At 42.1% G+C, this 26740-nt stretch overlaps 2 protein-coding genes across 6 annotated transcripts; both read right to left on the bottom strand.

Annotated features, from left to right (window-relative positions):
* Positions 1-1133: 1133 nt before the first annotated feature.
* arsh (arylsulfatase H) lies at positions 1134-8289 on the bottom strand. 3 transcript variants are annotated; one of them, XM_084023325.1, is made up of 11 exons: positions 8161-8289; positions 6875-7030; positions 6590-6711; positions 6351-6473; positions 5486-5688; positions 4295-4515; positions 3874-4010; positions 3473-3610; positions 2910-3069; positions 2356-2477; positions 1134-1818 (listed from the first exon to the last, which is right to left on the bottom strand). In XM_084023325.1, exons 1-11 carry the CDS (start codon positions 8163-8165, stop codon positions 1385-1387), a joined length of 1821 nt encoding a protein of 606 aa, XP_083879451.1. In that variant the 5' UTR covers positions 8166-8289; the 3' UTR covers positions 1134-1384. The 3 variants fall into 3 exon arrangements, with proteins under 3 accessions (XP_083879451.1, XP_083879452.1, XP_083879453.1); XM_084023326.1 differs by having other exon boundaries at positions 8168-8251; XM_084023327.1 differs by having other exon boundaries at positions 6875-6986; positions 8161-8183.
* A 1543-nt stretch (positions 8290-9832) lies between these two features.
* LOC311022389 (uncharacterized protein) lies at positions 9833-26427 on the bottom strand. Of its 3 annotated transcripts, XM_084023604.1 has the most exons (12): positions 26132-26427; positions 20455-20573; positions 19516-19599; positions 19152-19395; positions 18969-19069; positions 18725-18863; positions 16702-16752; positions 15719-15745; positions 15253-15270; positions 13482-13598; positions 12870-12929; positions 9833-12664 (listed from the first exon to the last, which is right to left on the bottom strand). In XM_084023604.1, exons 1-12 carry the CDS (start codon positions 26193-26195, stop codon positions 12636-12638), a joined length of 1053 nt encoding a protein of 350 aa, XP_083879730.1. In that variant the 5' UTR covers positions 26196-26427; the 3' UTR covers positions 9833-12635. The 3 variants fall into 3 exon arrangements, with proteins under 3 accessions (XP_083879730.1, XP_083879729.1, XP_083879731.1); XM_084023603.1 differs by having other exon boundaries at positions 19152-19599; XM_084023605.1 differs by lacking the exons at positions 9833-12664; positions 12870-12929; positions 15253-15270 and having other exon boundaries at positions 15701-15745; positions 19152-19599.
* Positions 26428-26740: the final 313 nt, after the last annotated feature.

Here is a 26740-nt window from a genome sequence, read left to right as displayed (position 1 = left end):
CATGATTTACCGTCGGAGATATAATGGAGTGGCTGCTGTAATGAACTTGGCGAATGTTTGATGCACAGGTCTCTGCTGGAGGGAAAGAAGTAAATACAATGTCTTTTATGACAACGATAACAGTGAAGATGGTGATGATGATGAAGTTCCCCTCCTCACATGCACATTTCCAGAGGGAGGAGATAGAAGGGAGGATGAGGAGATGAAGAAGCCAGTTGGAGAAGATGGAGGGAGAGGAAACAGAGAGAGAGAGGAGGGAAGGAAGGAGAACAATTGCAGACGAGCTAACTTTGATGTTTTGACAGTCAGCCACTGCTGGAGGGAGACCAGCGCGAGCACTGATGATGATGTTAATCAACGATGATGACGGAGAATTTCAAAGACTCTTTAAAATGTTTTATTATTGAAGATTTGAGGAGCCACGGGGTGTCCTTGTAGTCAAACCATCACACCCTGGTGGACAACATCCACCCTGCCTCAGTGTCTTTGAGCAGTGCTGCTCTGCAGCCGACCTTGTGCTTTGACATTCATGAAGAGATGAAAATGGTATCATACCGTCCCTAAAATAGTTGGGATGAATTAGAGACAGGGGAGACTTTTAAGGAGAGAAAAGGAGGGGGGAAATGGTGCAGAATTGATGGATAATGAAGAGCAAAGGAAAAATGTTTTAAAAATAGATGATTACTGGGAGGTATTTTTCTGATTCCTAGAGTTAAAACAAACAAAAATGCACAATGAGAGTGATTCCATTTCTAACCTCCAGTTAATCGCTGCTGATGCAATGTCCTACTTTTACAGCAGCATCGAAATGTTATGTGATTCACATAGTATTCCTGTATTTGCGTACGTAAAACTATGCATCCTTCTATTTTATGTTTTACACTGAAAATACATTGAATGCTAACATTTAGGAATACATCTTAGTACACAGGACAAAAGCCCCACAGTGACAGTACTGAGCTGCAAACTCACCCTCCTCTTTCTCTCACACAAGCACACAGCCCGATCATTCAAACATGGTCAGACTCTGCCCTCTAATGGTACACAGACCAAATTATGTCTCATGACCTCACTATCAGACTGGGGGGGTATGTATAGTGTATTACAATAATGCACACGAGTAGTCTATTCAATACTTTGAGTGTTCTTCATTTTATTTTGTTCACTTCATTTCATATATTTCATTCAAGTCAAAATCTGAGTTACAATATATTTAATTGCAGTTTTACACCAAGTCTAAAGGCCAAACCTCTTCATATCACAACCTTCAAATTGTAAAAGCTCATGAATGCATCCTTAAACCATTCTTTAATTCTTGTAAACGGGTATTTGGTCGTGTTCTTGATGCATTCAGGGCACTTCAGTCATTCACCCCTGAGGCTTTTCAGTCTTTGGGTTGGGTTCGTTCCTCTTTATGTGTTGTGTCCTCTTTGCAGGCACAGAATGGGAAAGTCCCACAGCAGGGCTGCAGCCAGGGTCTCCACACAATCTTGTCCATTGTCATCTGGTTTTCAACGCTGAGTGCATCTGCGTCGGGGTGTGAATGAGTCAGATCGTCAGACACCTGCTTGCTTGTGAGGGTTTTTCGATGTCTCTCCACAGCTCTGGCGGTCTGCTCAAGGATCTCAGCATACCGTGGCTCAGTGTCAGGGGTCAGTGGGCGTGACTCCGAGGGATCGTAGAAAAGGTCGTACAGCAGCGGTGGGTTTTGTTGTGTCACATGTTCTCCACTACACTGACAGACTACAATGTCGTGGCATCCATCTCCCGGGGGAGAAAAGTTTGGTGTGAAAAAGTGCACCTTGAAGACGGAGTCACCTGGATGGAAACACACCAGAGTTACATGCACGTTTATGTTATATACTACTTAGAGTTGGGCTATCTACTCCATAGTTACATCGTCCTATCAACCTATGATTGAGGGGAATCTGCCTGTGGACAAACTGTAGTGAGACTGCTAGGCCACTCTCTTAATACAGGTGTGTGCAAAATAGCAGATAGATAAAATCATGTTCCAAATTTTTCAATTAGATTCCATTTTCAACATTATTATTTGCACTGTAATATATTGTAGTATACCCAAATTACATTAATCTTTCATTTAATATTATTTATTTATATTCTAGAATGGGAGCAAATGTAACATAACCCAAACTCCCCCCTTTAGGATCAATTAAGTACATCCGATTCTGGTATTTATTTATAGTTTCCTTGCTGGAGAGTGAAGTTCGCCCTGAAGCATGTCGCTGTATTTAAATAAAGTGTGCTTCAATCAGCTGTGACTGACCACCATCGGAGTGGGAGGGTGTAGGGGCCTGATTGGGATTGGAACCGCATCTACACGTGTGAACTTACTTCCTGGTGGGTGCCAGCGTACGGCATGCAAGTAGATTCCACAGTAATGGAACATGAATTCATGCTCTGATCGCTCCACCTTTCCTTCCAACAGTGGCATGAGGTTAAAGCCATCAGATTGTCTGGGAAAGGTACAATTTACAGAGAGAGAGAGAGGGAAGACAGAAAAGGGGAAATACAAATGTAAAACATTATAATTACTGTCTTAAGAAATTATCTTGGGAACAGAAGAATAAGCTTGTTATTTCAGGATCAATAATAAGTAAATGTAAGTGTGGTGAATACACCACCCACAATGCTTGCAAAATCAACTACATCGGCGTCCAGCTTGTTTACAGATAATGAGGTACTTTTGGATCCACACTGTAATTATCTGGCTACAAAACACCTGAATAGTAATTGTGTGGTCTGTTCTTTCCTCTTTTTGTTACTGTAAACAATGGATTGGTGTGCTGTTATATTCAACTAATACAGAAGCTTTTCAACATTTTCAAGAATGAAGCAAAAATCAATAAGAGAGCACACGATACAAAGAAAGCCCTCGTTATCTTTACCTGTCTGGTTGTGTGTCCTCAGCCAAGTATTTCAGTGTTGGATACAGGTCCATGAGGCTGGTGGGTTCATCCACTACTCTTCCAGCTGCCAGTCGGCCAGGCCAGCGGAAAATACCAGGCACCCTGATCCCACCCTCCCAACCTCCCATAGCTTTCCCACCTACAGGTGAGTATTTCAGAGAAATAACACAAAGTAAATGCAGTAAGATGAAAGGCTGTCAGTTAAAGCCAACCATGGGGTTCAAAGGGTCTTTGCTGAGCTGAGGGGTCCGGTACACATCAAAGTAAGAACAGAAAATACAACCACAGTGCTGGGTCTCTGCAGAAACACTGCCACACACTTCTACTTGATACGTGATGATTGTGAATGATCAGTTATGTCTTTCAGGAAAATACAGCTATTATTCTTTTGACTTTTAGCACTTTGAGGTTACTTAAACCCCATGTGGACTAATTCCCCATTTTTGGTCAATGGGAATCAATCATTAAAAATACGACTTGCTGTTAACGTTATGAGACGTTTTGAGAACATGTGGACGTCTGCATCAAAGATTGATGTCTACCTTTGTAAACGCCATTCCAGCCTCCTTTTTGGCCGATTATGGAATCAGCGAGTTCTAGGTGTCCCCCATGGTCTGATGTAAAGTACATCAGAGTATTGTTGGCGAGGTTGAGGGAGTCCACCGTCTCTGTAATTTCACCTAGAAAACACATTAATAGAGCATTGGAGATGGTTGGATAAGGATTTCAAAACACCATAAACAGACAAAGAAGGTTGATCTGGCTTCTCCGGTCTTGTACAGTTACAGTTTTGTAATTTGTAGTAGTAAGTGTAACTTAAAATGCACGTGTTAGAACAGTGTTATAGAACCCAGTCTACTAGTCGACCCTCATTTGTTGGTGGGTGTTGTTAGCGCCGTCAAACTAGAGGCTAGTTTAACAATGTATGCAAACACGTGCTCACCGATCATCCAGTCCATTTCTTCTATGTTATCGCCGTAGCGACCATGGCGACTCTTGCCAGCAAAGGCGGGTGTTTTAAAGAGTGGCGTGTGAACATGGACCAATGAGAAGAAGAGGAGGAAGGGTTGATCAACATTCCTGAAGAGAAGAGACATTTCCATGTCAAGTCTGATAAAGCATAAGGCGATAATGTAATTTTTTTCTTGTTGACAATAAATCCCACAAACAGTGTGGCCTGTGTAGCAAACATAGAGTGCTGCAGGGATGACCTATTTTTGGAAGCCAACCCCAGAAATAAGTGTTGCACTGGTTCCCCCAACAAAAAGCCAGGGGCCATGACTGGTGTTGTAAATACTCAGGGGGTTATGCTGGTGATGCCATTTTCTGTTTCACAGTTACGAAAAGGATCCACAGTTACGTACCTCTTTATAAAGTCTTGTGCTTCTCTCAGCAACCTCTGGGGCAGTGTCCTCACTGTCATTGGCTGCTCGATTACTTCCTGGTTTCTCATGATGATGCAATTCCAAGTCGCCAGGAATTTAAAAGGTATATACCAAACAGCGGCTGTTAGGACACTAAGAAAGAAAAGTGCTACCAATAGCCACAGGCTGATTTCAAGAAGGCCACACACACGGACACACACCTGAAAACACACACATATAGAACACATCACTAGAAACACAACCGCCTGGGTTCAGACATTTAAAAGACTTAACACTCTTAATAAATAATAAATAATCTAAAATAAACCTTTACATGCAATATCATTACACACATATTATCTATATACACACTTTTTAATTAAGTCCATGTTATAACATGACTCAATCTAACTAAAACCTAAAAGATACAATTGTTGAATGACTATATTTTTGATAACATTATCATCTTCACAAATGCAGGAGTTATGGATTGCACTGAATATGTAATAATGTGGTACCATGACATTTTGTATTACCGTCTGGGACTGCAATTCCATGATTTTGCCACTAGATGGCATCACAAACTGTCACCACATAATTACTTTTTTTTTTGTTTGCAGTGAAACAAGTAGTACAGTGTGTCCTTTGTTGACAGTCAGTACAATATTTAAATTTATATCTGAAAATAGATTAATATGCTTCTCTCTTCCTGCTGAGCTTGTTCTCTATTTTGTTTTGGTTCAGTTTTTCTCTTTTCAAGCTTTTTTTTGTACCTGTGGCACAGCTGGTTCCCATTCACCCTACAGGGACCTACAAAGTCTTTGCCACGTTTTCGACATTACTTTCCTTTCCCCTAAAACAGGTTTCTGGCTGCCATGTCTGTGAATTTCACAATTGCAGCGTTTGTTTCCAATTATTTTTCCAACCCTGTGGCTAAAGTCTGAGTTATTACGTATTTGTTATTTTGCTTTTGGGTGAACAGCACAGTCACTCTTTGTATCCCAATTTCTTCATCTTTGTCAGGTGACCCAAATGTGTCTCCCTGTTCTCTCTTTGTTTTTTACTTTCGCTTTCAGTTCAGCAAGTTAGTTTTTTTTCATATAATGTGCCTCTATGTCTCTTTCAAAAGTTGTGTGATAATTTCTAGGGGAAAAAGCTTAATTGGCTAACTGGGGGAAAAAATGTTTGTACCAGTGTGAAGAGTCCAACTCCAAGCAACATGATGAGATTTAGGAGTGTTTGCTGGAGGTCTGCGAGGACATCAGTCCCCTCTCCGGGCACACAGTCATTGAAGAGGGTGAACGGCAGGCCGTAGAAGTAGCTGAAGCCATGCTGGTTCGGATGGTGGCAGTGGTCCCCTCTATGTTCACAGTTCACACCCAAGTGCCACTTACCTAAACAAAGAGCAGAGACAAAAAGGTATATACATGACTGCCTCTAACTTTGCATACTTATTTCATTCAAACATCCTGAACACACACACCTGGGCAACTTTCTCTTACTGCTAACGAGGCAGTCGATCTGCTGAATGCAAAACAATATGTGCACTGACAATGCCTGGTAATTGTGAAAATGTTGATGCACCTAACTTCTACGCATAAGTAGAAGACCAATTCGTTTAGCTTCTTTGAGAGAATGTGTATTAATCATCCTTAGTTTCGTATTGGTTACTCAGCTGAAGTGTTTAGTTGTCTGGTGTGAATTGGAATTATACTCCACTCTATTGACCGACAGACCATTATGACTGGCGATAAACATTTAGAATAGTGCTCTTTTGAATCCGTAATAACCATGATTAGTATTCTATTGATGAAGGCTAAGTGGCGGTGGATCTGGGTCATGGAGGATTCCACGAGCACAAGTTTGCATATTTTACGAGGACATTCCAATTTCAAATCTGATACTTTTGGGCAGTGATGGAAGTGCTTTGATTATAATTCATCTGGTCAACTTTAGTACAGTTGACCGAGCTTCATAACTCTGAAGCAGGGGAGAGGGTCAGGAGACATTTCACAAAGAGGACCAAAGAATAGATGATCACATTATGTTATCTCACCCACTAGGCTGGTGATGTATCCTTGTTGCTGCAGCCTCTTAGCAAAGGTGGTCTCCCCGGGTGGCAGCCCCCCTGAACCTCCAAGGAACAGCAGTACCTGTGCACGGCCTGTGCTGCCCAGTCCTAGTCAACAGACAACAGGCAAAAAAAAAAAAAACATACTGTCCAACATAACTGTACAAATATGACCAAGATGCTTCTTTTTTGCACTGGCAAGTAAGTTTAAAAGTATCTGTTACCTGAGCGGAGTGCATAGCGCCCTGTCATAAAAGCGGCCCGGCTCGGAGTGCAGAGAGGAGCAGCTGCAATGTGCTGAGTCAGCTTCACCCCTTCAGAAGCAAGTCGGTCAATGTTAGGCGTCCTACAGGTACAGAGCAGGCGTTAATAGGGTTAGATGATTATCATAACTTAGATAATAAAAACCCATTAAACACAACATAAAACACATTCAATTCCAGGGAGTACCGAAGTCAGACAATAGAAGAGAATAGAAGCAGAACCATAAACCATATCTTAGAACTGACCTGACGGTGTCATTACCGTAGCATCCTACATCTCCGATGCCCAGGTCGTCCACCATCATCAGAATAATGTTGGGCTTCCTGTCTGCCGTCTGTCCCGTGACATCTCTCCCTGCTACCAGGAGCGAGGAGAAAAGAAGGTGCGCCAACAATGGGGACCTTAGGGTGAAAGGTACCATAAAAACATGAAACCCCCTTTCGAGTAAGTGTTTTGGTTCTGGGCTATTATAGAAACATGGCAACATAGAGGACTCAAACTCTATATACTGTACATATAAAGAGCTCTTCTAAGCTAACGATAACACATTCTTAGATTCAGGTGATTACACACTTATGAAAACACAGTTATAAATATCCTTTTCTGCCAATTAATCCCCCTGAATCCTACACACTAGTCCTTTAAATGAATCATTATAACATATGACCTTCTCGGGCTCCAGCTTCTAAAATGTGAATATTTGCAGATTCCTTCTGGTTTAATGATTATTCGAATGTTCTTTACACAAAATATTTCACTCTGGACTCTGGTTACTTGTGAGGGACACTGAAAGAATACTCAATAATAAAAGTATTGGCAGCTGTGTGCGAGTCCTATCTCTTTAGTTCTGCTCCTTGATCCCCTTCATGTCATTTTATATGCCAAGGCATTTAATTTAGTTTCCAAATGACAAAAAAAGCAATAAGATTCCCTCAAAAAGACACGTTTGTCTTCATATATCAAGCAAATTCTATATGGTGCTCTTTTGATAACTAATGTAATAAATAAAGTTTTGTTTTCTCACATTCACTGAGCCTCCCCTGGAAGAGGTTGGAGCGCCCTGGGGCCGTCTCCCATTTTCAAAATCTCTGATATATAAGTACATATGTTTACCGGTCGAACGGGTATTTTTTGTAACTCATTGACTGTGTATCCCTATAGCATAATACCAACAGTGAAATAAACATGGCGCCTGCCAGTTGTTTAGTGAAGTCGTCTCCTATTAACGTTGCAACATAGAAAGCGCTTTCCTGTGCTGTACTGGCCGAAATGACAACAGTGGCCGCACGTCGCCACGTTTTTAATTGTTAATGCAACTTAAACAAAAAAATAAACGTCTGCAAGTTGCAACCGTACGTGTTGACTACAGCGACGGTGCCAACCAAGTGCAATCATACACTGCAGTGTCTTCATAGCAAATTCGTCAACATTTGGTTTTGGTTCCTGATTTGTAGCTCGTTCAGCTTATTTACGGTAGCTCGGTCAAAAGCTGTTGTTTTAAAAAAGGTAAACCTGCTGTGTCGGGACTCACCTCATACCTGCACAGTACTGCTATTCATAAAAGTACGAGAACTGGAGTCATTTGACACATTCCATTCTCCTCCACCTCCTCCTCTGTCAGTCCCGCTGAACGCTGTGCCAAAGACCCGGGAAGCACCAGCCTCGCGCTACAGTAATAACTAGTTTATGAGCGCACAGCCTATTTGCCTTATTGTGTTTGGAGTAAATGCGCACCAACATATCGTTTTTTAGAACAGTTTCCCAAGGGATCTCCCCTGCTTCGTTGCCTGCTACTATGTGAAAACTGTGTTTCATTACATTTAATGAATTTAGACCGTACTTTGCTAAAGTACATTTTTATGTATCTTACTTGATGTACCTCTGTTTGTGCAACTTTTTTTCCAGCTAGTTTTTAAAAATTACTCCACTAACTTTTACTCCAATAAATGTCTTATGGTTGTAGTCCCCAGTTACTTTTATTGGCCTCTACCTATGATATCATATAACATGTCTACTCATTGTTGTATTTTGGACCATGGATTAGCAACATTTTGACTTGAGATCTGTTAGCCACGCAATCAGATCAGGGCTGTCTGAGTTTTGAGCAGTTTAAAAGAGAGCTGTTTTCTTCTGATATTGGGTAATTTGTATCGTTTTTAGAGTTCAGATGAGTCAAAACTCTCAAAGGAAAAAGCAGAGCCGGAAAACGAAACTAAATTTTGTCTTGCAGTTTTATGTCTTCTAACCATCCTGTCAATCTTTATAGGACTAGATAGACATTCATTCACACCTACGGGCAAAATGTTGTCATCAATTAACCTAACCTGCATGTCATTAGAAAGAGATGGACTGCCCAGAGAGAAGTCTTATCTAAAGGGGGAGGACAGGTCCATGAACATGGTTAATAATTAATATCAGTAGCTACTGGAGTAAATAATCTGAACGCATCTGTCACCTCTGTTAGTTTGGGTTAATCCCACAGACATAATGCAGCAGAAATGTTTTGATTCAACCATGAAAGATTATTTAGCCTCTTTTACTTGTAATCAAATCACCTCCAGTACCGAGTCAATATCAAGCTGAGTTGGCAGCTGCTGACGGTGCTGGGTTCATATAGAGGGTTTACAGTGTGTGGTTGTAAAGGCTGCTGAGTATTGAATGAATATGTGCATATGCAGGAATAATGTGTGTATACATCTGTCAGAAGGGAAAAAAAGCTAAACAGATTACCACATTTTACTTCTGAACGCCTCAGGCGTGTATCTCTATGGACCTGTCACCATCAATCATTCTCCTTACTTGAAGCAGCGAATAAGTGACATTCTATAAATACCTGACATATCAAACATTTCAGGTTGTGTCTTGTGTTTTTTTTTTCTTTTTGTTTTCCCTGACCTTTCATAACAGCTTGAAGGCACTAAAGAAAGCCACGAACCTTGTGTTTTTCCATTAAATAGGGGAAGGGTTTTCAGAAACACAGCTAGGTGGAGGACTGGGGACATGAGGGAAACAAAGGAAACACGGGGGGAAACCCAGTAACATGGCCGTGGTCATGACGCAACTGTACAAATACCATTATTTAAGTATCATTCTTTAAGATCAGTGATGAGTCTATTTGACATACTGTGTCACACGCACACACACACACACACACACACACACACACACACCAAAAGATGTTAGGCGGGGAAATAAAACACCAATTCCCACGGAAACTGTTTAATTGACTCCTCAAACATTATTTACACAATTCCAGAAGAACAATACAAGTGCCAGATGACAAAAAAATGAAGACAGATCATACACAAAATATAAAACAGCATATTTTAAATAAAAAGGAAGAATCGCTAGACTAAATCAAAAGTGAATTGTCTAAATATGTTTAATGAATCAAGACGCATACAGGATAGGAAAGTGCTTCTCCCATAGAGATTGTTATTAAAATCACCTGCAAAACATCTCTGCTTGTTTCACCGTTTACTTTTTTTTTGTTAATGACATTGTTCTTTGCTTTCCTCTCTGGGGTATTCAAGAGGCGGTATAAGGCAGGACTGGTCGGTGCCACGATCGATGCCTTAGCATTATCTGGGAAGTGCACTTCAGGAACCAATGAGTCTACGATTTCCTTGGCTTTACATTCTGGTTTGGATGCTATGCTCCAGTAGTTTGTGTTTAAGGAACGTGACTACTTGTAGAGTGGACTATAATGCTTAAAATACAAGCATTCCTTGTGCCATTTTTCGGGATGTATTGTTGCTTCGGTCTCCTTTGCATCAAATCAGTCGCTGTTAAGGTTGGAGAATGTGCTCTGCGAGACAGCTGGATGGTTTTGTTGGATCCTATTGGATTTATCGGAGTGTAGAAAGTACTGTGTTAAAAAGGTGGATGTTTTGTTTTGAAGGCATCAGTGGCTATATCTGAAAGCTTGTACTGAATTTAGTGTGCATTGTCACTCCATGTCATTATAGCAGATGCAGTAAGAGATTTCAGACCCACGATCCACTTCCAACGTGTCCAGAGAAACTCAATCACAGACTACAGGATAAAAAGGCATTTCATACAGAGCTTTGATCCGGCGTCCAGCCCGCAGTTAGTAACACAGTAGGATTAATCGATATGTGACATCACAGACTATTAATATTTCTCATCTTGAGGCTAGGCTGTTAGCAACAGTCTCTGTCCTGTATTGCAGCTATATGGTGCTTTACAAGTAACACATTTTATATGAACTGCAAACCTCTATAACCATATTTCAAAGTTTAAAGGGAGCAGAGCAAGTACAAAACTGCAAGGCAACAAAAAGACATTCAGAAGTTAATATTGTTTGTGCTACAGCCACAGGAAAAAACAAAAGAAATTGCTGGGGGTTTTTTTTTTTAAATGCAGTAGCAGCTGCTTCTGAGGCATTTTATAACAATGAACCACTGCTAAATGTAAAATGTATATAAATCACAGGCGAATGGTGTTTGTAAGGTGGAAATATGAATGATAAAAAAAACACTGACAGCATCTGGCTTGCTCAAATAAAGAGACACACTATGTTCATACTTTCCCCCACTGAAATGTGAGGCTGGTAAATGAGTTTATAATGCAATATTAGTAAAAAGGAAAAGGACTGGAAATAAAACGGCAAACAGCCAAACTGTGAACAGATACCAAAGCTGCTACGACGATGTAACGGTTTCACATAAGCAGTACAAAGTGAGGCTTTTCACTTACCAGAATGATTATTAATTATCATTAATGATCATTAAGCTCATACATTCCTCAATTGTCTAGTCAATTTTGATACATTCAACTACTGTTTTGCCTGCTTTCACTGGTGCTGTGCCAGCTCTCTTCCCTGTGTGTCTGTAGATTCGTCAAGCCAGGGTGTGTCAGTGAAAGGCACTATAGAGGACAAATTACTGCATCACCACTAGACTGACACACTACATCAGAACAATGTCTAATACATTACTACATATCTCTTTTGAATTTTGTCTATGTCAAGGTGAGCATTCTGTTATTGACAGAAACAGGGCTGGATGAGAGTTCAATTCATTATTAAATGTCATTGTCAAACAATTGAATATGCTGCAATGAGTCAATTTTGACTTTTCTTTGCAAGATTTTCACTCTTCCACTCTAATGTATTGAAGTAATTGAGGAAAAGTGGTAGTCACCCGACAGGATTTAAAACTAATAAGCCCCTCCACCAACCCCCTCCCCACAAAAAAGACACAAACACACGCACATACAGTGACATCACTGGCCCAATTAACACACATCGGACCATGAAACAGCATCCCCAGAATCCTAGGACTAATACCCTAAACTATTATTCTCACCAGAATCCAGGAAATACAATGGTAGTTCTAGTTGTTGAAGCCCCCTGTTATTCATCTATCCTGCATTTGTACTGCAGACAATTAGAAAATTAAATAAAATCTTTGACACTAATGGCTTTTGCCAGTGGACTTTCAGGATCATATGTGTGGCTCAAACAGACAATTATCAAATCTTTAAAAAAAAAAATCCACTTTTAAAAATTCAGTACAAAGTTAAACATCTACAACATCAATAACTGTCACTGGTTTATATTCACACTGAATTACTAGAACTGGATAGTAGCCATACAAATGAAATAAAAACAGGTACTTCTATAATTTAGCCATTTCATTGCTAATTTGAGATCAAATCTCTAAAACGTCCACTCAAGCAGAACATTCGTCCAATCATTTTAACCTATTCCTTTGTTGCAACTATTTCATAAAACCCTCATATTTTACCCCCCACATATGCACACTCACACACACACACACACACACACACACACACACACACACACACACACACACACACACAAACACACACACACTCACACGCAAACACACACGCAAACACACAGCGCCCTACTCTGGGGCCTCACAGTAATTTAGCTCTACAGAAGATAGAGCTTAACAGTGAGATTTGCCACTTTGCTTGCCGGTAGTTGGTCCAAGCAGTCATGTGATCATTGCTGGTCTAGGAGGAGTTCAGCAGGTTGCTTAGGACTGCAAAAAGGAAAAGGAAAAGAGTATTATATGAGTTTGAACTCTGTGGGAGAATTTGAGAGAAAATAATACACCTTAATTTGAATCGTGTACAACAGTTGGAGCTCTGACATGTTTGTAATGAGTTTAATGCTTCTAAGGTGTGTCTTTGAGATTGAGAAAATGGTTTTGTGTGTGTGTGTGTGTGTGTCTGTCGGTTTCCTACCCTGGGGATCTGACTGAGCCTCTTCTGCATCAGCTTTGCGCGCAGCTTCTGGATCTGCTTCTGTTTACAGAGATCGATAAAGTCAGACACAGAAATGCAGAAAGACAAATTGAAGCAGGCAAGTCATCACATGGCAGTTTATATTTGACAAGCAATTAGTTCACTGTCCAACTTAAGTATGACGGTGAAAGCACCCAGGGACCAGTTTCTAGGCTATTTACAAGCCTTACTCTCTATTGGTGAGGGAGAGTCATATTGATAAATACTAAATGTATTAAAAAATGTGTGTTGAATATTTGATAAATAGCTCTTAATAGTCACAGTATAACAATTATTCCGATGTACCTATCTGACTTTTGTCATACATTGCTTAAGCTGAATGCCCTATTGCTCATGTTGACTGTAAATTGCAGTTTTGCTGAATCAGCAGTATTGGCATGCAGGATGTGTGTGAGTTGACGGTCATCGACAACACTCTATAAGGGATACAGCTGAGTCTGCTATGTCTCAAAGTAAGGCTGCTGGCCCTACAGATGTGATATTCAGACTGAACGTCACACACTCACCCCTCTTGCACAACAAAATCTCAAAATGCAGATAGAAGATAATTACCCTGTCTGTTTTTGAAGCACAGTTTCTTCTTCTGATAGGTGAAGTATCCAGCGATTGCTCCCACTACAGCCACAGCGATGACACTCAGGATGGCTGCTACAGAGCCAGAGCTGGCCTCTGTAGGAAACAAACACACAAAAACGATAAATGACACCCGTCAGAGCTGCAAATGTCAATTTTGTCAGTATCATTTGAGAACATCTAAACATATTCATTAGAGCATGTTTGTTATATAAATGGGACTGCGCTGACTTGACTGGGTGCCATTTGGCAGTTGAAATAATGAATGACAATTCAGCAGTGAGGCTCAATGACTTGACATAATGTGTGCCTGCGTGAGAGAGCATGCATCATCCTGTCGCAGCATGTTCTGATCCCATTTCACACGCCTACCCGCCAATTTAGACCCCAAAAAGCATTTACAGTGACAGCATGTCTCTGCACCTGTAACCCAGTTACTATGACAACACCGATCTGAATAGTTTCAAGCTGTGTCATAGCCTGTTAAAGGCACACGAATGCAAGCCTGAAACCCAAAATGTCATGATGAATTTTTGATGTATGAATCCTTATTCATGTGCCTTAAAAACACTGCCTTTATTGTATACTCAGTTTGTATGTAATGTAGTTTTGTTTCTTGGCAGAAGGGATTTTATAATGTAAAAAAATCATTGTGTCTCTTCCCCTAAACCTAGATCTTTATTGTCAAAACACAGCGATACTGGCAGGATATGCTGAAGTGGCAATAGAGAGACTGGAGGGGAGAAACTATGCTGAGGTGTGATGGGTGAGTCAACGACTTAAGTTCAATGAAATAGCACATTAAATCCAATGATAAACAAGGCGAAAAGGGGAGAACAACAAGGGAGTGGCATGAGTCAGGGAACTCGTGTGACTCGAGGTAAATTAAAAAAAGGGGGGAATGAGTCAGTGAAATTAACGTGGAAGAACACCATGAAACGATTAAAAGGCGGTGAGTCAGCAAGTAAGTAAAGGCATGTAGACACAGATACTCGAAGAACACACACCAGCTACTCTATTGTAAAAAGGCTGCACACACACACACACACACACACACACACACACACACACACACACACACACACACACACACACACACACACACACACACACACAATGTACATATGGAGATACACTGACAGACCAGATGCATTATGGAAACACAAATCTATGGGAACTGTGTGTGGTCAGCAGCCACAACCCCTATCATATTACTGTATGCTGCTACGCTGAGGTCAGAGGTCACAGAGAGAAAAAAAGCAGAGATAGTCAATATAGCTTCAAGTCTTACTGATACAATGTGATCGATGGACTGATCCCTGACTTTTAGTACCTGAACAGATTAATTAAAATCAGGGCGAGGTGTGACTATGATGAAACTCATTCATCCGTATCTCTAAGCATCACCAGCCCTTCCTCAGTGTTAATCCATCAGCACCGGTGACTCAAACCTTTCAGTCACTTTGCTCAATTCTGTCAAGTGAAAGTACAACAAACACCATTTGCCTCCTACGCCTGGATTTGTGATTCATTAAACATACAAAGAAATTATTGAAGTTCAAAGTTTTATTAAACCATTTTCTGTTTAAATGTTCCTGCGGCTGCTACGACGGCAACACACCTGCTCAGGGCTTTTTGCATAACACAAGGCAATAGGGGAAAATGCTTATGCTGCAGGATTGTTTGGGGCAGTGCATGGCTGGGTGGGTTTTGTATTCAAAACAAAAAAAAAGAGAATAAAATGACTCACCTTTGGCTTCAGGTGTGTCTGTTGATTAGACAGAGAACACAGAAATACAGTTAGCCACATGGAACTGGGAGTTTCACCCTTAACATCCCCCTGAATGTGGAATGGGTTATTTACACAGGGACATCATGGACCTGTCATAATGTATTTGTTTGGTGAATCAGGGACGGTGCTCAGAATTAGCACATGTGTGACTACATTTGTGATTTCAAGGCGAATCCTCTTACTGAAACCAGTTTCAAACTAAAACAATAGGGGAGAGGCCTTTTCTGCTGAGTCTTGTATCCTGTTTGTATCGCCAGTAGCATCCTGTGTGTTTTACTGCCGTTGTCACGACTACCCACACGGAAGCAACGGAAACGTATCTGTCTGGGTCTTTGTGCCATGTTGACTGAAGATGGCGCGATGTGATTATTTTGTTGTGTTTTAAATATATTTTGACCATAAACACACGCAACAAAAGTCTTACCTTCTCCTGTGGCTTCAGCAAACGTTGCTAAAGAGAGAAATGAAGAGAGACACGTTAGTAAAGGAGGAGGAAGTGGAAACACGTTATCATATTAAGTTTAAATGTGGTAATGACAAAAAAAACCCTCTTCAATGTCCCTTCTGTACACTCACCTTAAATGATAATATCAGAGAGATAACATATCCGAGGGAGAGACGCCGTCTTTCTCACTGATCTTTTTGTCCGTTTCCATATGCAAAACTACCCTGTTCTTGTCTGTATACGCCTGTGACGCCACAGCTGCCCTCTACCTGCTTCGACTTGACAAAGCCGCTAATAGCAGAGTGTTCCTTTCCCAGGTTTAGAATGATTATCAAGAAATAGATGAATCAGCTTTCAGATAGGTGATAAAGGGTGAATGCCTCAAGAACATCTGCGTTAAAGTGCCGCTGTGAAATTGCTCTACAGCTGGTGGTTGAAATTTTTCGACCCAGGAGGTAAAACAAGTCAGTCATTCTTTAGTCATGGGAACAGAGGGAACAGCATTCCCGCAGTATATAGGCACCACAAGAAGAATGTCTAAAAGCTGTCACAAAGGCAGGAACATCTCAGAGTTAGAAAATGCTGAATGGTGAGATAATTCTCTTTTAGCTCAGTGGACAAATATCTATGGGTTTACAAAGCTGCATTGCTCAAATAAGGTCAATCCTGTTTAAAGAGTGATGACTGTTGTAATCCTACGTAATGCTCACGTTTATTACGTCACTCATTTCAGCATTCACAAAGAAATGACATATATTGTCAAATGTCCCATCCATTTCCTGTTTGTAAACAGGAAGTTTAACTAACATATGAAACCCTCCATTTGAGAGAAGATGTACCATCCAGTCACCGCAGGGTTAATTTTACTGTTCCACATCGTTTCAAGCTGCATGCAGAGTGATTAAAAAAGCGTGTTTTGGCCCTACATACTCTTTGGTTACTGGCTCCGCCGTGACCCTTACCTGGTTTGTCAGCTGCATTCCCTCCTGAACGAGCAACTCCCAAATTTAATCCTGCAATCAAAAAAAATTAATAGATATTAATGTTGACAGAAGTGCAATATCTTTCCCAGTAGGGAAATTCCTGTTTCATCGTCCCACCCAAGAGGGACATCTTCCAGATGTTCACCGAAAACATGTCTTTAACACACTATACTACATGGTTGCATGTTGAACTATTCAACGACGCCATCGGCCATAACGTCCACTTCGGTCCCTCGCGGCCCCTATAGACCCTGCAGAGGTGTTCTCAATTAGGACTCTGAAACACTAGCTGCTCCGAGGGCGGGACAGTGATCTTGTGAACTAGTGTTGACTCAGATTAAAGGATATAATCTGTCAGGAGTGATACCTTACCCTGTCTCTACATTCGTTGAGGGAAAAACCCTGATTACTTATACAACGCGTCTCAGGCCGGGGAAGGACGAACCTCAGGGGAATAATTATCCAGTGACTTATTCTTTCACCTAGAAATCCCTGCCATTAAATCATAGTGAGTAAGAATTGCACTCTCATTGTGAAGCACCATTTATCACACATGAATTTTGCGTAACAAAACCCTATTTTGAGCCAACTTCTACTCTAATCCTATCTAGCTGAGCCTGCTTTCTTCTTTTATACTTCTCCGGCCTTTCCATTAACTTCACCTCCTTCTCCTTTCTACTCGGCCTCCTTGAGTCTCCCTTTTTCACTCTCCTTTTGTTTTTACACCTCACTTTGCCTTTGCAGACTTCCCCCCGGCCAACAATTTCCTTAACACTCAACAGCATCCCATTTCTTTGTGGTTAGCATGACCAAGAAAGGAGATAATGACCGGCCAAACATACAATTATTTTTACTAATGGACGGAAAGGAGGATGTCCTGCTATAAAGCAGGTAAGGACAAACAACGAGGCCGATTGAGAAACGAAAAGGCTAAAAGAAGCAGAGAAAGAATGCAGAAAAATAATACCATTAATACTGATGTTAAATAATATAGGCTAACACTTTGAGGTTTCCGTGCTTAAACATACCACCCTTAACTTGTGTGGGCCAACATCACACCTCATAACCTTTTGAGTGATTTGTACTTTTTTAGTAGAAAAGCACATCTGTTTTGCATTCATTTGTTCGGGAAAGTAGGGAGTTACAGCAAAATGATACACGATAGCTCAAGAAAGCAGGACATGTTCATGTTTTTAAATGGCCGATGACACAAAATTATCATAACAACCATAATCTCATGGGTATTCCTGGGGTCAAATCGTGGCACAGTGGAGATGCAATATGCTTTGACATATTGTAGGTTCAGAGTTTGATGGAAAGATAGACTTTCAGTCAACTCAAACACAATCCGTAAAGAGAGGAGCTACAAAAATGGTCAAACACGACTACTAATACTGTTCAGTGATTTTGAAGCTGTTTTCCACTCGCATTCAATGTTACTGTAGTTACTGAAATAATCAAGCTTAATTGTGCTTTCCCAAAGTGCCTGTTCACAAAGAAAAGAGCTTCTGAGTCATAAGTAATTATTCGTGGTGTGCCTCGGTAATTTGTTAAGCTGGAAGACCATTTGGCTCCAGAAAGGTTGAGGTTCATTGTGGCTTTGGAAATGGTTCCAAAGACAAAGGAGAGAAGAATTTATTTTATTATTCTCCCTACATGCACAGGGACTAAGGGTGGAAAATAGCCCATCATTTACTAAAACCATACATTACAGCTCTCCTTGTTTTATATAAAGTGCTCCTCGTTCAGATAAAGACACACAACATAAAATTAAATAAATGAAAATTTTTACCTGCGTTCACTTGAGATAAATATATATATATTATAGTGTTCCAATGTAAAGGACACACACGCTAAGTTAGCACTTCAAGTCATGAGTTGAAGAGTATCAGTGCCACAGGATCATTTTTTTGCCTTCTTTCCCATACAAGAGTGTGTGTACCAGATATACACCAGAGATTTTCTGATGCATATCTTGCACACTCTTGTATATTATTCTTACTTGTTGGGACGTGGGCCTCCACTATTTCTTCATCAACAGCTGGTTTTGTTGGTGGTTCATCAGCAGCAACAGGCTTAGTTGCTTTTTCCTCATTATCTGTTGCAGATGGATCCACTGCTGATGTGGCCTCAGATCCACCCTATGGAAATACATGCATACATCAGCATGGTGGCTCCATGCATTACTAAGAAGACATATTTGTCAGTGCAGAGTTCAATGTTGTTTAAGACTTTCTAACACTGACCTCCTCCTGAGCTGTTGCACCAGTGTTAGATGTAGCTTCCTCTTCGTGAACTGTTGGTTCCTCATCCTTTGGATCCTTAACCTCTGGATCAGCTGCAGGCCCTGGACAGGAGAGAAAAACATCAATTTCACTGTATTTCACTGTCAGTGTGCATATTTGCATATTTCAACACTTGTTAATCACCTTGTGTTGTTATTGCATCTGCTTCCGCCTCTGCGTCTTCGTCAGCAGGAGTTACTGGTTTTGTGTCTTCGTCAGCAGGTGTTACTGGTTTTGTGTCTTCCTCAGCAGGAGTCACTGGTTCTGTGTCCACATGTGCAGGAGACACTGCCTCTTCGACGTCGTCAGCAGGAGTCACTGCTTCCTCGACGTCGTGTGCAGGAGTCACTGCTTCTTCGTCGATGTGTGCAGGAGTCTCTGGTTCTACCTCTTCAGCTGCAGGAGTCACTGCTTCTTCATCGACGTGAGCAGGAGTCTCTGGTTCTACCTCTTCGGCTGCAGGAGTCACTGCTTCTTCGTCGACGTGTGCAGGAGTCTCTGGTTCTACCTCTTCAGCCGCAGGAGTCACTGGTTCATCGGCCCCGGCTTCATGGTCAGCATGGTCATGCTCAGGCTCCGTTGGTGCTATTTCCTATATTTCAGCACAAGAAATACATCTTAAATTTCCACAATGATCCAGAAAAAAATATCTCTGGTTGGGGGTTTTGGGATTATGTCAATTTATTTGTGAGTGGTTCACCACCTCTGTCTTATTTTAAGAACAAGTGATTTGCAAACGGGATCTTTTCTGAAATAAAAAGAAAATCTGTCTTAAAATAGCAGAAACAAAGAGCTATCATTACATTTCAAGCCCGTAAAATTGAGCTTCATAAAAAACCAAGAACTAATGTGACACCTTTTTTTTTTTTTTTTTTTGCCATTTGATACGTCTCAGCTAGGTTATCAAAAAACTGCCTGCGGATTTAAAACTAGATTTTCTTGACGCAGGTCGCACAGAGACACTGTTACTCAGAAACATAGGACAAATCAGGCAACCCAGAACTGGACAGGGTTGATCGATGTGTTGTGCTCTTGGCTACGCAAGATAAGAGTTTGTCTAAAGACAAGAAAGTCTGCAATGTCACAGTAACCCCTATGTAAAAAATACCTTTTTCAACTATATTTGCCTTTACATTATTCAACCAATTATTATTCTGACCTGCAATTATGTTAACGTTTAGGTATCTGTTTCCAAAACTTAAACTTTATTCCACAAGTCACATACACACACACACATACAGGTACATTCATGACATGTGAGTGCTGCATTTAACTCATCCTAAGCATTAGTGGACTGGTGTGAAGGGGTTCATTGTCTTTCTCAAGGACACTTGGGAAACATGCAGACAGCGGGAGCTGTGATTGAACTGCAAAAGTGATTGCTTTGAGCTGTGGATTTTTCTTTTTAAATGCAAGCAAAGCCAAGAAAAGTATTTTTATTCTTCACCTCGGCTGTATGCTCGGTTTCCTCCTCGGTGGGGGGCTCTTTGTTGACCTCTGGCGACGTGTCTGCTTCAGGGACTGGGGTTGCAGGAGCTGCTGCCTCCTCTGTTGGGGCTGCATCATCTACACAGACAGACAGTAATAGAGTAATGAACAAAAGAGCACAAATCCAGTGACGTAATGACTACTGGGACATATCAAATTGAAAATGTGGGGAAAATAAAGAACTGTCCTGTGATCCCAGTGCTTCAGTAAACACATCACAGAACTGACAACTGTGCAACTATCATTTTCCTTTTGAAAAGAAGAAAGTCTGTCTCAATACCTCAAAGGGAGTTTCTCCTGCCTTTGAAGGCAACACAACATCTATAAAGTTGACCGTATCATTTCATGCCCTCTACTGTTCATCCACAATTAATTGGAAATATTAGAAATCGAGCCTTAAACCGAGGGAACGTTAGTCTGGTAGTGATTAGTAGAGCCATTGGTAATCAAATACATGCCTTTAACCATCTGTTATGTTTTAAAACCATTAAAATGATCTATCTGAGTGGTCGTTACGCTGTTGTGGACTCAACACATTCTCCAACACGACTATCACAACCCGGCACACGGAGCCACGCCCGGCTCTGATGGGTCACCGATGTGAAACGCTCGGGCCACAACGCCGACGACAGACGCATCCATCACATCCCACCTGTCTCCACATCATGCAGGGCTGGACCTCGCCATAGACTCTGTACTAATGAGAAAACACAAGGCTCGCGTCATGTCATCGCGTGGGTGGGATGAGCAGGACGTTTGTGTGTGTTTGAGCCGGTGCTGTGAGATTCCCCTGTTGCACGCGAGAAGCTGAAACAGCAAAACTGCGCTCCGACTTGAGCATTCCTTGCTCTGCTGATTCAAGGGGGCAGTCAAACACAAGTACCAACCATTAATTCAGCGATATGACGAACTAGAAGGGAGGTATGAGTGTATGATGCTGTGCTTTCTGCTGACAAATCGTTTTTTTAGAATGGGTCGAAAAGTGGAAAAGAAACGTTCAAGAAGGCAGGACGGTTGCCAAAACACGACGAGAAGGCTAGGAAATGAAAATTGAGTCATATCAGAAAGCAATAAGACACATCTCTTCCTTAATATGCTCTCAGAAAACAAATCCTCATCTCTTCTCGTTGCCGAGTGAGTTTTTCCAAATCAAGGATTGCTGTGTGTGCCAAGTGAGATTGTATCAGAGTCAGTGAAGCCTTAAGCGGGGCGGCAAGAACACAACTGAAGTATTTCCATCACGCCGTAAATTCTCAGGAGCTGTGCGGTGCCGGTGACACCCCGGCTCCCTTCACACACACACACACACACACACACACACACACAACACAAGCACAGAAACATGAATGTGAAACATGCACAGATGCACGGTCACTAAAAGCAATACAACCGGGCGCTCCTTGTTTCTCATGATCCCCGCTCCTCCAGTGAATGTCACTGTATGTAGATAAACAATAATCGGCTGGTGGCTAATGGTTTCTGAAGAATCAGACAGCATTCCCAGCTGAACGAACAGGAGTGTGTGTGTGTGTGTGTGTGTGCGTGTGTGTGTGTGTGTGTGTGTGTGTGTGTGTGTGTGTGTGTGTGCGTGTGTGTGGGCGCTCGGTTAGTTATCTTCCTGACTTCCATGGAAATCACTGTATTCATCATAGATGTAACGTGGCACGCCATTCCACTTATCAATGGACGATATCTCTGTCAGTGCACGAGTGTGTTTGTTTAAATGTTTTCACTTACATGGAACTGACTGGGCACACTTTTTCATGCCATTGTGCCTACATGCACATGCGCATGAGGTAGGCGGCTCTCATGTAACGTAATGTGATGTGATATATGTGTGTGTGTGTGTGTGTGTGTGTGTGTGTGTGTGTGTGACTGACTGCCCCCAAATGCAATCTCTCTCTTTCTGTTGCCACTCCGTAGAACATTCTGTTCCCATCTATCAGTTTGCCACTTCCTCTTCTAACTACCTCCATTATAAACACGCTCCAATACACCCCCCCCCCCCCCCCCCCACACACACACACACACACACACACACACACTCCCTCCCCCTTCCCCGCCTCACACATGCATATGCACACACGCACATGCACACGTGCACACGCATGTGCCTACAAAACTCATAAAAACACATTCTCCTCCCCTTTTGGTCCAAACATACAAGAAAACTGCATGTTCTCACACACACACACACACACACACACACACACACACACACACACACACACACACACACGTGTGCTCACATAGACTCTCACACTTTGACTAAGCAGTGTCCTGTTTTCTGTTAGCGCAGCAGTGAAACAAATTGTTGCACATCCAAACCTCGCTGTCCTTTCTTCTTTTGCTCTCTTTAAGATGAACTCCCCCCTTTCCTCTTCTCCCAAACTCTTAACTCTCTTTGTTTCTCTGCCACTGCTTTCCCCTCGAGGCTGATGAGTCATCTGTGTGTCTCTGACATGGCTGCACGCTATTGTATGAGACTGTACAGCATGTGCAGTGTTAAAATGCAAAAAAAAAAAAAAAAAGAAAGATGGTCCCCAGAGGAAGACTCTTAAGTCAAACCAGTTTACACATGTGGGAAAACATCATCCTGGCAGTTGTAACATTGTGTTCTTTTACAAAACGAGGCTTGATGGATTGATAGTTTGATCTAAGGGAATACAACAGCTCCGCCACATACTCTATATTAAACATACAGTTTGTTTCCATCCAAAGGTAACCTCTTAAGCTCACTGATTAACGTTTTAGATCTTGCTATGTGCCAGACTATTTCTTGGCTACTTGAGTTCCAGTTCAGGAAATAGTCCAGCATATAACCCCGAGTAAGACCACAAATCATCAGGGTTTTTTGTTTGAATTCAACAAATGTTATCTTTAGAGGTGCTGGTAGCGGGAGACACCCCTTACAATGCATTACTTTCCCTGTTCTCTAAGTTCCAGCGAGCAGGACGCTGATATCCCATGGGATACTAAAATAAAACGGGCCGCGCGAGCTTTCGACAAACGTTGTTCCTGGCAACAGGGTTCATGGGAAATGTGGCTCGGATCGAGACTTAAAGGTAATACACATGAATCAGCAAGCATACTCATCAAGTTGAATCATGTTCGTGAGCGACTAACAGCCAATAGAAAGCAAAGACGGTGAAGTGTTACACATCGTGCTCCACTGACTTGAGCGAAGGCTTGGGGCGGCAGTGATGCTTGATGCAGGTGCCACTGATGAAAGCGTTTACCTTGGCACCTGATAACACGTCTCACCTTTTCATTTCCAACATCCTTTGTTTTGGAAATGACATAAGACATTACCGAAAAAAAAAAAGTCGCACTTTTAGTTATGTAACACGCAGTCCATTCCATAAACGGGAGCGTGATGATGATGATCTCTTTGTCATGTTATCAACGACGAAGGGAGAAGAACTTCATTTTCTGATTTTTTTTTTTTTTTTGGTTCCTGTCGTGAGATCTCCTGTCTGCAGTTGAATGACTAATATTGTGTGTATAAACACCATTAACCAAGCCTTGCCCCGAAACAGTACACCAGAAACTGTGTGTGTGTGTGTGTGTGTGTGTGTCACGTGATACAACAGCACCACAAAGCATTGTTCTGTCAGGTACGGCTCATTGTGTGTTATTAGGACAGAAAGTGCTGTGTTTACCCTCATCATGCACACCTTGAATCTGCCCCCATCGGAGCAGAGAGAGGGGAAGTGTGTGTGTGTGTGTGTGTGTGTGTGTGTGTGTGTGTGTGTGTGTGTGTGTGTGTGTGTGTGTGTGTGTGTGTGTGCGCGTGTGTGTGTGTGTGTGTGCAGACTTGTCCGTGTTTACACCCTCAACTACCAGCACATAAATCATTCTTTTGGTGGATAACTGAAAAATACACACACACACACACACTGTACACCTGGCACACATCACACTGCTCTTTCTGCTTTCATCTGCCTCTCACGTGTGTTTCAGAACTGACTCATACACACATTAATACTCCCATACTCCCACATGTTCTGTACATTAAAGTTATACTCCACACCCACCACACACACACACACACACACACACACACACACACACACACACACAGATACCAACGACCCTGTGGGAGAAGGAAGGCGCTGAAAGCAGTTGTGTCGTTGGGTGTTGTCTACAGCTGGAGCTGGATCTAGTTACCGAGACACTCCCTATCTTTTACTTCTATAGCTCACACACACCGTGCATGATGTACACACATGCGACTGACCGAACCGACTGACCGAACCAACTGACTTTTTTTTTTTTTTTTGCTGAAAATATGAACCACTTGCATGCAAGCTAACAAACACTCCCATGGGGTTTTCCTGTGTCACAGTACACCAGCATCCATTAGGTTTTATAAAAAAAAATGTGTGGGGGAAAGAGAAAGTGTGTGTGTGTGTGTGTGTGTGTGTGTGTGTGTGTATGTGTGTGTGTGTGTGTGTGTGTGTGTGTGTGTGTGTGTGTGTGTGTGTGTGTGTGTGTGTGTGTGTGTGTGTGTGTGTGTGTGTGTGTGTGTGTGTGTGTGGACCAGTTCCTCTTTAGTGGTTTGTCCACTAATAAAAAGTGAACCGGTAGAGTGAGATTACCCCGGATCACATTCAACTGAAATGTTTGTTTGCATAATGACGACGCGGCAAACTGTTGCTCTCACAATCTCACTCACTACTTCCTTGTGAATCCTTCTGCTTTCCCTCTTAATTGGCTATATAACATTTCTGTGTTGTCTTTATCCAAAACATCCCCTAGTTTCTCCTCCATCTTTCACAGTGTCTTGCTTTTTTTCTCAATGCCTCCTTTCTCTCCCTCTGAGTTTCATTGCTTCTTTAAAACAATCTGAAATCGTTGCATGTGTGTGTGTGTGTGTGTGTGTGTGTGTGTGTGTGTGTGTGTGTGTGTGTGTGTGTGTGTGTGTGTGTGTGTGTGTGTGTTGGGGAGGCAGCTGAAGTAGAAGAAAGCAATTAATGAAGATATAGGGACAAGAGACTTGAATAAGTGACAGGAATCATATTAAGAGATAAACATTGTGGTAGAAAGACAGAAAAAAAGGAGGGGAAATGCTTATATAAGCACAATGGGGCTCACCACACCCCATGTGGGCCAAAACTAATTTCCCCCCCAAAAACGATGGGCACATTACACGACACACCTATTTCACTGGTCGTGTCTGGGCTGCAGAGCCACGAGCAGTCACAGCGAGGGCGCGTTTAGTCATTCAGTCAGAGCAGCTGAAAACAAGCAGATTGCAGCTAAAGGTGAAACGAATTGACATGCCGACAGGGAGGCAGACAGGCTGGCAAAAGACACTGGCAATTTGCACCCGCGCACGCACGCACACGCGCGCGCACAAGTAGGCTACGGATGAGTAATGAGGCAGACTGGCAGACAGGAGAGGAAGATATAGGTGAGACTGGGGGGGTGGTATAGGATGAAGATGAGCAACTGACAGACAGACCGACAGACAGATAGACAGATAGATAGATAGATAGATAGATAGATAGATAGATAGATAGATAGATAGATAGATAGATAGATAGATAGATAGATAGATAGATAGATAGATATCTGATGTGGGTGCATGCAGCTGAAATCTGGACTAAATTAATTGTAAATTAAATCATTACCTTGTGCCTTGGCGCTTGCAGCCAGCAGGCTTCCTAATAGCAGAATCCACAGGTATGACATCATGGGAACACGGTGTTCTGGCTGCGATTGAACCGGTGCTCAGACTCCCTTCTCTCTGCCTTCAAACGGGACAATCAACCGGCTCGGAGGTTTCAGGTGGACCGGGAGGGCGTGTGTCGGTGTGTCGGTGTGCCGGTGCGTTCTCGCGCGTCAGATCAAAAAAACCCGTGGCGTCTCCAAGGTGCTCAGATGCTCGTCTCAGTGCGCGCCGCCGCGGATCTGTCGTCCTCTCCTTTTGTGTGGATTGGAAGAGAGAAGGTCCGGTCTTTATTAAGGTGGGCGTGTCTCTTCTTCCACGGGCGGACAGAAAGGCTGTGTGAGTGTGTGTGTGTGTGTGTGTGTGTGTGTGTGTGTGTGTGTGTGTGTGTGTGTGTGTGTGTGGTGCTATGAAGACATCGCTTCCACACTCACCAGTAGAGTTTTCACCATTCTGATGCGATGGCCAAATCGTCTTTATATCAACGCGATGAAACTGGTCCAGGAACTGCATATAAAACACATTCTTCCATTCGTGCTTTTACCGAGAGCAACAGTGGAGCTGTTCCCCT

The sequence above is a fragment of the Eutrigla gurnardus genome (genome assembly GCF_963514095.1).
Source record: "Eutrigla gurnardus genome assembly, chromosome: 12".
In the NCBI taxonomy this organism is placed as follows: Eukaryota; Metazoa; Chordata; class Actinopteri; order Perciformes; family Triglidae; genus Eutrigla; species Eutrigla gurnardus.
The sequence above is the reverse complement of the archived record's forward strand: the minus strand, read 5'-3'. Positions and strand labels throughout refer to the sequence as shown.

What these genes read in the sequence shown, in the direction of transcription:
- LOC311022389 (XM_084023603.1), bottom strand. Translation starts at nt 26,195, where the DNA reads ATGATGTCATACCTGTGGATTCTGCTATTAGGAAGCCTGCTGGCTGCA. An exon ending in TGCAAGCGCCAAGGCACAAG is followed by an intron (nt 20,574 to 26,131) that starts GTAATGATTTAA and finishes CTGTCTGTGTAG; the next exon opens with ATGATGCAGCCCCAACAGAG. An exon ending in GGAGGCCCACGTCCCAACAA is followed by an intron (nt 16,753 to 18,724) that starts GTAAGAATAATA and finishes TTTTGATTGCAG; the next exon opens with GATTAAATTTGGGAGTTGCT.
- arsh (XM_084023325.1), bottom strand. An exon ending in ATACATCACCAGCCTAGTGG is followed by an intron (nt 5,689 to 6,350) that starts GTGAGATAACAT and finishes CTCTTTGTTTAG; the next exon opens with GTAAGTGGCACTTGGGTGTG. An exon ending in CTGGAATGGCGTTTACAAAG is followed by an intron (nt 3,070 to 3,472) that starts GTAGACATCAAT and finishes ACTCACCTGTAG; the next exon opens with GTGGGAAAGCTATGGGAGGT.